This window comes from Lonchura striata, chromosome 10 (assembly GCF_046129695.1).
Source record: "Lonchura striata isolate bLonStr1 chromosome 10, bLonStr1.mat, whole genome shotgun sequence".
Lineage (NCBI taxonomy): Eukaryota > Metazoa > Chordata > Aves > Passeriformes > Estrildidae > Lonchura > Lonchura striata.
This window is the reverse complement of record NC_134612.1, coordinates 22,712,788-22,726,580: the sequence shown is the minus strand read 5'-3', so window position 1 is coordinate 22,726,580 and position 13,793 is coordinate 22,712,788. Positions and strand designations below refer to the sequence as shown.

The 13,793-nt window shown below is 47.4% G+C and overlaps 1 protein-coding gene across 3 annotated transcripts in view; it reads right to left on the bottom strand.

Moving 5' to 3' along the window:
- Positions 1 to 462: 462 nt before the first annotated feature.
- PLD1 (phospholipase D1) overlaps positions 463 to 13,793 on the bottom strand; it is a 62,597-nt gene continuing 49,266 nt past the window's right edge. For all 3 annotated transcript variants that reach the window (XM_021548246.2, XM_021548249.2, XM_021548250.2), the window contains 6 exons: positions 11,793 to 11,906; positions 10,055 to 10,104; positions 9,014 to 9,148; positions 6,632 to 6,785; positions 5,908 to 6,022; positions 463 to 5,354 (listed from right to left, as the gene is read on the bottom strand). In XM_021548246.2, coding sequence (XP_021403921.2) covers positions 5,130 to 5,354; positions 5,908 to 6,022; positions 6,632 to 6,785; positions 9,014 to 9,148; positions 10,055 to 10,104; positions 11,793 to 11,906 — 793 coding nt within the window. In that variant the 3' untranslated portion in view covers positions 463 to 5,129. The remainder of the gene's footprint in view (positions 5,355 to 5,907; positions 6,023 to 6,631; positions 6,786 to 9,013; positions 9,149 to 10,054; positions 10,105 to 11,792; positions 11,907 to 13,793) is intronic.

Below are 13,793 nucleotides of genomic sequence, written 5' to 3'. Positions count from 1 at the left end.
AATGGAGAAGTTAATATGTTTTCAGTTTGCAAGAGAGCTTGGAAATGCCACTGATGCTTTATTAATCTCTTCTGCCCCTGGAGGACAACAGGCAGCTGCTTCTTCCTCTCTCTCCGCTGAATTTCCTTTACTGGAAAGTTAAAAGAGACAGGGGCAAGTTAATTTTATTTTGGAGACAAAGCATTTTTGTCTATGCCTTTCATAATGCTTTTGGATTATTAAAACTCCTTTAAAACACAACTTTTTAATCTATTTAAGAAGTCCAATTTTCTTTCTATGCTGTTTCACCCCAGCAATTTCTTTCTCCCAGGAAAACTTAAATGACTCAAGTCTAGCCATTTTTATTGTTATTCTGGGCCTTTCCCCCTCACATCTTGGCTGCTGATACAGAGTAAGGACAGAACTCATCCCAAGGCAGGGTGAGGCCCCCAAACCAAGGAGAAACGACACCAAAGCCAAACGTTCTGACATGATCGGTTGTATTTTCAGTCCATTAATACACATTCATTTACCAAATACAAACAGAGTGGAAAGGAAAGCCATCGTTAGCAGGAACAAAGACACAAGACTGAAATCCAGCAGCCTTCACAGAAGGGATATTCAGTATCACAGCAGCACTGTCAAGGGAGGGACGCACAGAGACCTGCGCTCACACCCCAAGTGGAAGCTCTCCTTTTGTGGATTAGTTTAGCTAGAAACATAATTTTTTAAAAAACCAAAAAAACAACAAAACATTCCCAAAATGTCGCCGTTCTTTTTTTCATTTCCCTAGTGTCAGGACTAGGGAAAATTGGAATTATTTACATAGAGGAGATTTTATGAAAATACACTGGAAGGTTAAAAATGGAATTATCACAAATACTGGAAAATATAACAAGAAAGCAGGCAGGGAAAGGAAAATAGGGGAAAAAATAGTGACACCCCAAGAAGATCATTGCATTCAGTGGTCGATGTGTGGTTAGTGGGGCTCCACTTTGATGCACTGAGATTCACATACCTTGATTCACTGCCATGAAGTTACACTCTGGGTTTAAAGCAGGATTCTGAAAAGCTCCTGGTTTCAGCAGGATCTCAGCAGTGCAGCAGCCATTGCTTGGTTGAAACCATTTGCAGAGTGAGTGCCACGAGCTGTGACAGTGTGTTCACATCTCGTGGGGCACCCAAGGGGTGCCAAGCTCTGCTCATATCCTGCTCTGGAGACCACTGGTTTTCTTCTCCATTGCCACCACACCATGAAAGGCTCTGCTGCTGGTGAGAGGGGACAGCTTAGCCCAGCATGGATTTGGGGCTCTGCATGCAGCAGGAGAGGAAAATGACATTATCCTACATTTCTCTCATACTTGTATGGGAGTGTCCCCACAAACGCAGCTCTGTGCCCAGATTTTGCCCTGAATGTGTTCAAGTGTTGCTGCAAGTGTTCAAGGCTTGTTACACTGAAACAACAACAGCACATCTGCACTTGATTGTACAGGGATGCTCCCTCTGGAAGGAAAAAAAGATATTGGAAATTATTAATGGAGAAGTCCCAGCTAGGCAACACCTGCACTGAGGTTCTTCCAGGGACAGCACCAGGATTGCAAAATCATGCTGTGAAACTTGATCAAAAGAAAAGAAAATGGAGTGCTTGAGGTTTAATGGAGCACAGCTCACCAAGTCACGGGACAAACTGAGACCAAGAGATCAGATACTGAGCTGATCTCTTTGCCTCTTCCATGAAGCACTGGAGTGGTTCTCTTATAAATTGTTTTTTTAGTACAGTTCTTCTTGCAGACAATGACATTTTATCCCTCATTTTTTAAATCATGCATTAACTTTATAGTGAAACATTTATCCAGTCCAATACCTATACAACAAAACACATATTTTAAAATATCAGACTATTAAAATTTAAGGAAACGAGCGTGAGTTCTCAAAGCAATACCTGTTAAAGAATAAATTAAAGGGAAAATAAGTGTTCTACTTGGGTTGAATTACAAAATAATGTCTGAGCCTGGGAGAAGTTCTCATTTCCTATAGCTTTAACAAATAAATGCCACAAGAAACAGCTGGTGTTTTTGGGGTTGCCAGTGCTCGAATCCACATTACCTGTTCCAGCTCTGGGTATCGTGGGTGACCTGCTCCAGTTTGAGGCCCACGCTGGTATGACAGACTAAGAAGTAGTGATTGTTCAGGTGCACAGATCAACTCTCTCAAGGTGTTAACTTCATGGGCTTCTTAATATAAGAAACAAACGTGAAGCAGACAGGACAGAAGGAGCCAGCTCCAAACAGCACAGCCCGGGGTGTGAATGAGCAGGACCTTCACCGGAGTGGCTCCAGCCCTGCTGTCTGTTTGGAGGGAGCAGTGCTGCTTCCATAGGGAACTTGGTGGCCCCACAAGTTCCTGGAGATGCTGGCATCTCCTCACTGTGCTGAGGCTGCACACTCTGCTTGTATTTGAATGTTTCTAAATTCCTGGTGTCAGGAATTTAGCAGCAACACAAGGTAGGGATGGTCAGTGCAGTGCCTCTTGTTCCCACAGAGGGAAACCTCCTCCCAAGACAGAGAGCCAACACCAGGCCTGTCTGCTACCTCAACAATGAAAGACCTTCTTAATTAGCACCTTTTCATACCAAATCAGTCAATTACATCTCCCTCCATGGCTCTGCTGTGTCACTGGGGACCAGCAGCTATCACACAGTGGGCTGAGCATTGCAGAACCTGAGTGGTTGTTCCCCAAAGCAGCCTGGCAGAGGGGGAGTTAACACCTCTGGAGTTAGGAAGTCCCAACAATTAGCAACCTCTCATTTTAAAAGACAATGAAGGGATAATTTAACAATTATAAAAACCTTCGCTAATATGAGGATGAGAAGAATAAGAGCACTTAGAAGGTGACAGGAGTGTTGCACTTCAAGGTTCAGTGTGTAGGTGGTGGGGTTGAACATTTTCTGACTCTGAGCATGGATCTGTGTGACTGACAAGGATTCTCCGGCAGGCTGTAATTGTTTCAAGTCAGCAGCTTCAGTCAAACTACAACAGCTAAAAACATCAGGAGAGAAAAGCTCTGAACCTGCACTGATGTGAAATCACAGGGCACCTTTGATCTTTCTCCATTGGAAATGGTCAGGGCACACATCGCTTTGGCTCTGTGGGGGGTGACCCCGGGTCAGCTTTTTTAAGGGAACAAAATATTAAGGGAACATATTTATGTGCTTACAGCATGCCAGGTAAAACCATCAACCCCCTGGACTCAATCACATAAAATGCTGCACATGCACTTTCCAAAGAGGAACCAGACCACAGATGCCAGAAAGGAGGGTAAAAGGCAACATCATCTACAAAACACAGGTATAAAACTCTGGAGGCTGTAGGAATGGGCTGAGATTTGGAAGAACATCTGGGGCTTGTTCCCTACTTGGGTGATGCAGCAAGGACAGAATAAGCTGGTGCCTACTTACAGGTCTGAACACAGAAGGCAATCAGCTAAAAAGTCATACCAGCTACGTTTGGGGGATAACTAGGCAACCAGGGGGATTCTTTTCCAGTTAAAAGCTGTTGGAAAAGCCAGAAAAAAGAATAAACTCTTCTGTGATATAAAATAAATACCAGTTCACTGGGCCTTTTGACCAAGGAGTGTTGGGTACAGGTATAACCCTGGGAAGGGAAGGGATGCCCAGATGCAGGGGCAGCAGAAGAGCTCAGCCTCCCACTCCTCCATATCCAACTCTCCTTAAGTGTTTCCTAATGCTCCATTTCTCCAGCAGCTGACAGCACTGCAGACTGCCAGGAACACCTCAGGTTGGAGCTGGACATGAAACTGGGAGACATGGCCTCACTGCAGGACGGAGCACGGGGTAAAACCCAGGCTGGTGCCCACCACAAGAGGTCCTAACCCAGGAACTGTAGTGTTTTTCCCAGGATGCTGGATTGAGCTGCTGCTTCTCTGTACAGGGAGGTGCAAAAGAGTTTTGGAAACCTTACAGCAATAGAAAACTGGAATGTGCATGCTGAGTTTTACCTCTGCTTGGGAAGACAAACGTCCTGCATGACTGAACTCAAGGTTGTGGCTGGCTCAGTAACAAAGCAGAGCAGAGACAAGGCTTTTTCATCTGCTCCCCTTCCCCCTTGCATTCATCCCATCTACAAATCCACACATCAGCTTGGTCTGAGCATGATGTCAGCTTAATGGCCTTTCCCTTCTTTTAAATAGAGGGAAATGAAAATCTACCCATATGTTGCAAGATGAATGCACAAGCAGAGTGCAGAGCTCGGTTCAGATCACTCTGGTTTTTGAGTCTCAGTCCTGTTACAGCAGTGCCTTGGCTTCCCCCAGCTCTGGACACCTCAGGCTTGAGCTGGAACCTTGATCCTCTCCTGAGGAAAACAGTCACACTCAGTGGGACCAAGCTGTTGTGCAGTGCCTGCAAAGGCCAGCAAACTCCAGTGATCTCCAGCACCTCCAGCTCCACTGAGACTGCCCTCTCCAAGCCTGAGGGCTGCTGATTGCTCCAGCTGCAATAGGAAGAGGATTTTTTCCCTGAAAGGGACGAAGAGACCGAAATGCTGATTCTGATACAGGATTGTTAGGCTGTTTCCCTTTAAGAAGTGAAACACCTACACTTGGAAAGCTGCAGGACAGCCCAAGGCAGCAGCAAGTGGCACTTCCCAACAGTGGCAGGGCTGCAGAACATGCTCTGATGGTGTGTGGAAGGGGTGAGATGGGGAACTCCAGCGAGCCAAGGTGCAGATACTCAAAGCCTGAGAGGCAGCACAGGCAGCCCAGGACCCTCTGCAGCCACAGCACGATCACAGTACAAACGCAGCCACAGGAAACAGCTGGCAGTGGTGACAACATCGACTGGGAGTCAGTTCCTGTCCTAGGAAGCAGCCTGCATCCTTCAGATGCTCAGAACATGCCTGAAGAAGTAACTCCTCTAGTAAACTTCTCAACTGCCACCATTTCCAAGTTTTTGTGTTCCTCTTGTGTGCTAGTGTTGATTTGCTTCAAGTTCCTCCACCAAAATCCTTCTGAAGGGCTCATTACCTTGGTGGAGAAACTTTTAGTCTTCTTTCACTTTTCAAAATCCCATATTTTTCATTAAGTTCTCTCCTGAGAACATGACCTTAAAAGGCCAAGCAGTCTGCATCTTCTTAAGTCCAAACCTCCATGGGTACCATGGACTCCTTTGTTCCAACGGAGGGAAGCAAATACTCTTCCTCCAGAAAACGGAAGGGGAATTGTACTAAAAACCCACGAATCTTTTTTAATTCTTCTGCTGCTTTCACAGGATCATCATTTGCTAATTTGGGCTTGTTGATGAAATCACGCAGTTGGGTTAAATTATTCACCTGGTCACTGGGAAGGCATCGAAACACCTGCTCAAAACAGAAAAAAGAAGTCACTGTAGTGTAAGGGAAATGCAGCAATGCAGAGTTCCTGAGAAAGAACCAAGCATCCAGTGCAAATTCCCCAGGATGGGAGTGACTGAATTAACAGCCCAGAGAATAGGGAGGGAAGAGGTCTGTGCCTGATCTCGATGAGGCTGGAGCAGGCAGAGGAGAAGCTCCAGGGCCTTTTCTCATCACTGCAAAAGCTCATTAAAAGACAAAAGTAAAATTTGCTTCTACTCCAGTTACACTGTGGCTAATTACAAGTTGTCACTACACCACGGCCTTTCACTGGAGCTACAGCTGATACAAACACAAGGAGAAATCTGATCTGCTGCCTTCATGGGTGCTGTCACACTGAGAATGCACCAGCTTGTTCACAGCTCTTGCATCTGACACTACTCATTCCTGCAAAACATCTCTGAATGTCCAACCCCGGGAACTGGACCTGCTCTCTTTGCCCTCCCTGTGCTGCTGCTCCCACTGCCATCTGCTGCCTCTGTGTGGGATGGAGGGAGGGGGAAGCTGCTGTGCTCCTCACTTTATCAAAGATGGTGGCATTCCGAGCTGCTGTGGCAATCCACACCTCCTTGAAGAATTTGTCACAGACGGGATCCTGGTGTTCTGGATTGAGGTCGGAGCCACCAAGGACAACCCTGAGAAGACAAAGGGATGGATGCTCACACAGGCTGAAACACTGGGCACGCCCCTCTTGATAAATGCCAGGAGACAAGAAGTTTCCTTGGGACTTGCCAAACCTTGTGTGCTCCCAGCACCCTCCCACTCCCATCCCCTGTGATAATCCCTCAGTTCTAAAGCTGCTTGATTTTCTCCTTTTCTTCTGTGCAGTAACTGTCCAGATGGGAAATAGGGTGGGGGAAAAAAAAAGAAAAAGATCTTAAACTAAAAATGGCCGTGTTGTGGGCCAGATGGCTGCTCCCAGCAAAGAAGCTTCCTTTAAAAAAGTGACACTGCCACCCAAGATTGAGAGTGTGCAAGCAGGATCTGGAGGGGAAATACCACTTGTTTATGAGCTCTTCTAGTGAAATCCTGGAGCGAAATAATTTGCAAAATCAAGCTAGCAAGCTGTGAACAGGAGCAGTGTGAGGAAACAGCAGCAAACCCCTGGGCTAAGTCCAGGCCAAGCAGAGCTAAACCTGGGCAGGCAGTGGCAGCCCATGGGTTTGAAAGGCTGTGGGGGCAGGTGAAGCCTGAACCAGCCCCCCCGTCCCTGCTCAGTGCCCTCCCTGCGTGCCCAGACCCACCTGAAGCAGCGCAGGCGCAGGGACTGGGCGAACCGCCCGGCGCTGTACTCCTGGCCGTCCATGACGGAGGGGACGGTGTCGCTGTCCTGCACGATGATGGCCATCTCACTGTCCCTCTTGCCCAGCATGCTGCGGTCGTTGATGTTGGCAGAGCCTGCGCAGGGCAGGAGAGGCACAGGCCGTGTGTCACTGCTGCTCCAGGTGCTCCTGCACACCCTCCATCACCACCCACCACCCCGGGGACCTCCGCACCCCTGGGCTCCATGGGGAACCATCCACGGCTTTGACAGGTAAAACCCCAACCTGATGCATTCAGATTTTAGATTTTTCAGATCCTGTGCTGCATTAGTGTGTAACTCTGAAGTCCAAACAGAGTAAGCTCTCTTCACATTTTGGTCAGATCCTTCTAAGCCTGAGAGCCGAGGACACCGTCTGCCTCAGGCCCCAAAAAGTACAAACAAAAGTGAATCAGGGTGGGGAGTTAATTGGGAGTATATCACTTCATTACAAGAAGCTATTATTAGAGAATTAGCCCAATATATAAATAGACCAAACTTGTATCTGTCTGAGAAACTCATGACCATTGTCCATCTTGGGTGTACCCCCTTGGGGAGGCTTTGTCTAACCTTAATGTACCTGAAGGCCCTTCAATAAATGTATCTGCTTTTATCTTTTTTACTTTGTCTGGCCTCTGTTTCTAGGTAAGCCCATTCCAGGCACCAAAGCGGGGCCACCTTCCTTATGGAAACACAGACCCTGAGAGGAACTGGGGGAAAGAAAAAAACCCCAACTAATTTTTGTAGGCTTCAATGAAGAAAATTAAGTCACAGCCAAGCCCAGGCCAACAGTTTCAAAATCTGTTCTTTCTGCAACTTCCCAGATGCTTCTGATGAAGAAGCCACAGCTTTCAAAGGTCTGAACTGCATTTGGTTTGGTACCCAGTCACCTGAGGCAGGATGGGCTCTCTGGGTAAATCACAGAATGGTTTGCCTTGGAAAAGACTTTCAAGCTCCTCTCCTTTTAACCTCCCTGCCATGGTCAGGGAAACCTTCCACTAGACCATGTTGCTGTGCCATTCAGGGGGGTCTGCTCGAGACCAGCTGAGGCTCTGACCCCCCAAACAGCTTCCTCTGTCCTACAGAGACATCAGAAATCAGGGCATGGCACTGTTTGCTTGCAGCTGTTGGCTCCAAGGGAACAGCAAGATGCAGGGAAGAACAGGCATAATGAACTCATTAACCCACAGAAATTACCAAAACAACAATAAAAAATCTCCACACACAAGTGGAAGAAACCCACAGGCTGCAGTTAGCCATTGAGCCTTCTCAGGAACTGGATTAATTCCAGAGGAGCCAACATCTCCAGAGGAAAAACCAGCTAAGTGCCCCTCTGTCCTTCCACCCCTCCTCCAGACCAGGAGCTCCATGAGCACTTAATTTCCATGCACTCTCTTATGTGGAAAAGGGATGACTTCCCATCCCCCTCAGCAGGCAGCAGAGATGCACATGCTGTACAAAAATCTACCCTCAAGCTTATAGGTACAGAGAATAAAATCTAAGAGCTGCCTCAGCCCCCCACACCATCTCAGCTGCTGGAACAACATAGCTCCTGCTGTGATCAAACCACCTCAGAGCCACTCTGTGCACTGGAGACAGGATCTGGCCCCTGAGAAGGTGACAGAGGAGCAAACCTCACCACAGGTCATCTAAGAGCACTTCTTTGAAGGGAGGGACTACTTTGAATCTTGTAAAAATCTGGTATTAAAGTGTTCATTGGCAAAGTTTTTATTGCTCATATAACAGCTCAAAAAGGGCTTCTTTAAAGAAACAGGCTGAAATTCTGCTGCAGTGAGCCTGAACACTCTTGTCTTTGCTTCATGTTCTCATAATAAATATGGTAAGAGAAGAGAATGAAATGATATCTATTACTCCCTATAGCATATTGTCCCATTCTTAGGAAACTGAGCTGATACATGACACATGTTGTCCAAACCTTCCAAATTTTACAGCACATTCTGTTCTTTCAGGAACAGATGACAAGTCTCACAAGTCTTCCTGCTAGAGCAGAGTTTGATACAAGACAGATGGACAATATTCCCTGCCCTGGGATTCTCTTCACGGTTACACACAGATTTAAAAGATTTTAGAAAAACAAATGAAATGACAACCCTCTGAATCCTTTCTTCCCTCTTGATGAAGTTATGAGTTTGATTTTGGTGGGTTTTTTTGGGGTTTTTTTTGAGACAGCAAAATATTTCTCAGGAAAGAAATGACAACACAGAAAAGTCCACGGCCCTGCAGCCTGCACCGTGCATGGGGATGGGAAGGGATTGATCCAGGTATAACCCAGTACCCCAAACCCCTCCTGAGAGCCCCTGCTCACCGATTATAACTGTGTTGTCATCAGCAATGAGCAGTTTGCTGTGCACATAGATGAGCTCTGTGACCAGTTTTCCTTCCAGCTCTGCATATGTTCGAAGGCCACAGAATGATATGTAGTTTATCCACTTATCTCCAACTGAAAATTAAAAGACAAGAAAACTGATTGGATGAGGGAGGTGGAAGAGAAAAAAAAAATATATCTTGTTTACATGAAGATCCCTATGAATAACAGTTCACTTTTGACTTTTTAAACTTATAAATGAACAGATTACATAAATAGGTTTTTGGGTTTTTTTAATAGACTTGAAAATTTGCTTGTGAGCTCACTGTGCTGCTCTGATCTGCTGCCTGTTCAGACTCCTGCTTCAGTGAGAAATTACTCCAGTCTCCTGGGCACAGCACAATAGGTGGACTGTGAGACTGGTTTTCTGCAGATCCTGCAGAAAGGAGGCTGGAAGCAGGTGTTTTGTCCATGGTCAGTATGGCAAATGTGTCCTAATGCACTTGTGTGCAGTTCAGATTTACACCAGGACCTAGAACAAATGAGGCATTATGCACAGTCCTAACATTTGTGATATGTGGGTTTACACAGTGCTCCAATTCTCAGCAAATTCCAGCAGGATTCCTCATGGCAAGGAAACAGCCTCCAAAAACCTGCTTAGGCAGGTTCTTCCTCTCCACATCTGACAACTGCCAGAAACAAACCCTGTGTGGGATCCACACTGAGGGCTCATGGCTCCCAGAAGCGTGACCCTGCTCAGGATGTTTTCCAAATAACACAACCCTGAGCAGCTGCAACTGTGCTGTGCTCCTCCCTGGGGTGTTCCCCTCCTCTGGATCAGGGCTGCAGCCAGGTCTGAAGCCTGACAAGTGGCCATGGCTCGTGTGACCTGACAGAGCTCGCCATGGGAGGACAGGCAAGGAGGAGGTCGCTCTCAGCCCCAGGAGCCCGTGGCATGTGCTGCATTACGTGTCACAGATGCATCCATCAAACAGCAGCATCCAAAGTAAACAACACAGAGGAGAGGAATAAAGTTCTTACCCTCTGCCTTCAGCTGGCCCAGGATGGAGTTTTCCCCTCGGCACATGGTCCTGGAAGGAAGGTAGGCAGCCATCAGCACCCCCATGGCTGCTGACAGCAGCTTGTGCTGGAGCAGAACCAAGTGGGGTGAATCACAAACACAGCTGCTTCCCAAACAGCAGGAGAAACAGGGTGCTTCCAGAGCACATTTTTTTCCCCAAATGACTGTTACTACATCTAGGACTGCTCATGTTCCAAAAGGAGCTCATACCAACCTGCAGGGAGCACCTCTGCTTTCTAGAGCACTGATTGTAAACATGTGACAAGCAGGGCTGCTACCCCCTGTGCCAGGCCTAGGTGTGAAATCACAGTAAGAAAAATGTTGACACATGCAGAACACCAGGTCAGGGAGTTTGTGTGATTATGGCTGGGCTGGAACAGCCACAACTGGAATTCCAACCAACCCACGGGTAATTTCCTCTGGTTGCCCTTGCAGGAGGAAGCTCAGGCAGAAGGGTCAGGGGGATGTGCTATTTTCCATCTGCTTGTGTCCCCTACCCCACTCATCCTCCTGGAGGTGCAGCAAGACCCCTGCAGGCCAGCAGACAAGGGGGATTTCACTCTGAGGGTTGCAGCAGTCTCTGCACATTGACTGTGCCCTGGCTATACTGTAACACAGCAGCTTTCCAGTAAAACCATCTTGGGCCGTTTTGCCTTCTGCATTTCTCAGCACCAGGACTACCCTGCTTCACCTCAGTCCTTCCTGTGAGACCTGGTGGGTTGCAAGTGCCCCCCCGAAATATCCATCCTGGAGCGGGGGAATCACACTGAGGAAGATACCATTGCCTGCATGGGGCCAACAGGTAGAGCCAGGCCAAATATCAGCCAAAAAGGCAGATTTGGAAACAGATCTTGGTCAGCAAATCTGATTAATCAGCAAAGTGGAAAACAAGCATGGAATGGTTTGGGTTGGTTGAGCCTTACAGCTCATCTAGCTCCATCCCCTTGCGATGGGCCACATTCCCCAAGGCCAGACTGCCCAAAGCTCTGTCCACGCTGGTCCCACTGATGGCAGGTGGGGCTTGGGGAGCCCCTGCAGCAGTGGAGGTGTGCAGGGGTCTGACACCCTGGTGAGGTACTGCCAGAATCTGGGGCATTGATGATTCCAAGATTGTAGAAACTCTGTCTTTCTGCCCCACTGCCAAAGCAGAAGCCATAATTGGTCTGTGCTGTTTCCAGGTTGTTTATTCTGTTTATCTCTCACATGTTCTGCTGCCCTGCCCAGCTCTGTCCTGCAGGGCAGCGTGTGGGGCTCTGCCCTCAGTGGGATGTGACAAACATTAAATACCAGAAACTCCCTGGGCTGGATTTACAATAACGTGCCAATATCTGTCACCTACGTTGGACAGTGTGTCCCCAGCCTGAACCAACAGAAAAATGCCAACACCACAGTGAAACATGGAGGGCATGAAGAAGGAGTAAAAGGACAAGGCACACCAAATTTACTCCATCTTGTCCCCTTTGAACACCTAATCTAGAATCCTAAAATTTTACTTTTGCACCTGTGCCACACTTAATTATTACTGATATCAAACACTCAGAGCTTGTAATTCATCCTGTAAGATTGAAAACTCTTTTCCATGGACAGAGATCACAGACAGTGTCTCTGGGGGCTCTGTCCAGGGGGGTTCCTGACCCCTGCCAGGGTCCCAGACCTGCCAGGGCAGCCAGAGGGAAGCCCTGGATTCCCACAAGGTACCTGTAGTTGAAGTGCATGATGGCCTGCAGCGCGTTCCCCCCGCCCGTCGAGATGTCCCCTTCGAAGCCGGGCAGCAGCGGGATCACCACGTACACTCGGAAACGCTTGTTCTCCCTGGAACACGGGAGTGTGGGGAATGTCAGCCTGGGAGAGTCACACCAGCCTGGAGAAGCCACAGCTTCACACAAGGTGAATTCCCCTCAGTTTCACTTCCCCAGAGATGGTTCCCATCCAAGGCTACCACACAAATTTTAAGGGAGCAAAGTGTGAAGTGCATTTCCAGTTTCAGGAAATCACCACCTGCCATCAGTGCTTCTCTGAGTGCTCAGAGTAAAAAATTTACTCTCAGCAAACAATAAAAGAAGCTAAAGGAAAAGAAACACATTTTTACTGAAATTCTGGGTCAGGCTAATAATTTTTGAGATTGTGTCTGCCACTGCAGAAGTTTGTTTGAGCATCCCAATAGTCACAGTGATACTGGTGCAGACTGGTGGGGACAGCTGCCTGGGAGAGCAAAGCTTACAGAGCTATCACAGGCAGAAACCCGAAACCTCACCCAGCATTCCCACTGCTTCCCAGTTTTCAGAAGTCAGAAACACCACAAAGGTAGAAAAAGTTCAGGGAACAAGCAAAATATTGATCACTGGGGGAAGGCAAATATATCCTTAATACTCCACAGAACCCAAAAATCTCAGTTCCAGAGTTCTCCAAACTAATCCATGCCCTAATCCTGATCCCATTCAGAAGAAAAGCTACTATTATGGCACTGCTTGGGGCTTTTCTCAAAGCTCTCCTTGGGTTTCCTCTGCCAGGTGCATCTGCTCTGAGAGCACTTTCCAGTGCTTTCCCTGGGTGCTGGGAATTCCCTGCTCTGTGCCACGGAGGAGGAAGAGGACGAGGATAATGCTCCATGGAAGGATGCTGCCACTAGATGGCAAACACAGTTTAATCAGCACAAAACCATTTCAGAAACACTCTGAGGATGAGCCAGTCTGCAGTTTTTGCCAGCAGCACTCCTTCCTCGGGCAAGCCATGCCTGTGAATTTAGGGGTGTGGAATTGTGAAGCACTGGGGTCCTACCTGAGCTGGGAGGGAGACAGTGAGGACCTGTGTGTCTCATTTCAACCAGCTTCCTTCCAGCTGTGCTGGGCACTGCAGACTGGCTCTGGTTCACCAGCAGAGCTCAGAAATAGTTAATGAGGCCTTACCCAGACACAAGAGACTGTGAAATCAAGTCTGTTTGTATCATGAGAAAGGTCTACCAACAAAAACATTCCCCAGAAAGCAGCCTGTTTGTATAAGGACAGTGTTTACTAAATTGCTTAGAGAGCCACCCATGGAAAAAAAGAGGAAACTAAGAAAACATTATTAATAACATCAGTAGAAAATATTTAGTCTAGAAGAATAAGAAGTATACAAGCTCACTAGAGACCTTAATTTATAATTGATCTGTTCTCCTGAGGCAGTTAGGAAAATTAGCAGTATGATACAAACCATTTAGGTCTGAATTTACTTTTAATCTTAGGTAGTGCAGAATTTTAACCTTATATTCAGTTAGGAATTGCTAACATGAAGCCAGCACACTACTGGCATACAACTGGAGTAATGCAGAAGTGAGCATCATATCTGGAAATGGGACCATGGGCAGGGATACCTTGCACTATCCCAGGCTGCTCCAAGGCCAGTTCAGCCTGGTCTTGGACACTCCCAGGGATGGGGCAGCCACAGCTTCTCTGGGCACCCTCATTGGGAAGAATTTCTGCCCAATACTCCATCTAATCCTCTTTCATTTCAAAGCCATTTCCCCTTGTCCTATCACATGTGCTCTCTTTCAAAGTCCTTCTCCAGCTCTCCTCTAGCCCCGGAGATGCTTTGTCCAGCTGCCTCTGAGCCTCAAAGCTGCACTACAAACTCAACAACAGCATTTCCAGCAGCACTGGCACTGCTCCTCACTTACCACAGGTGAGAAAATCCATTCCACCTTTTCATCCTTAGCTAATT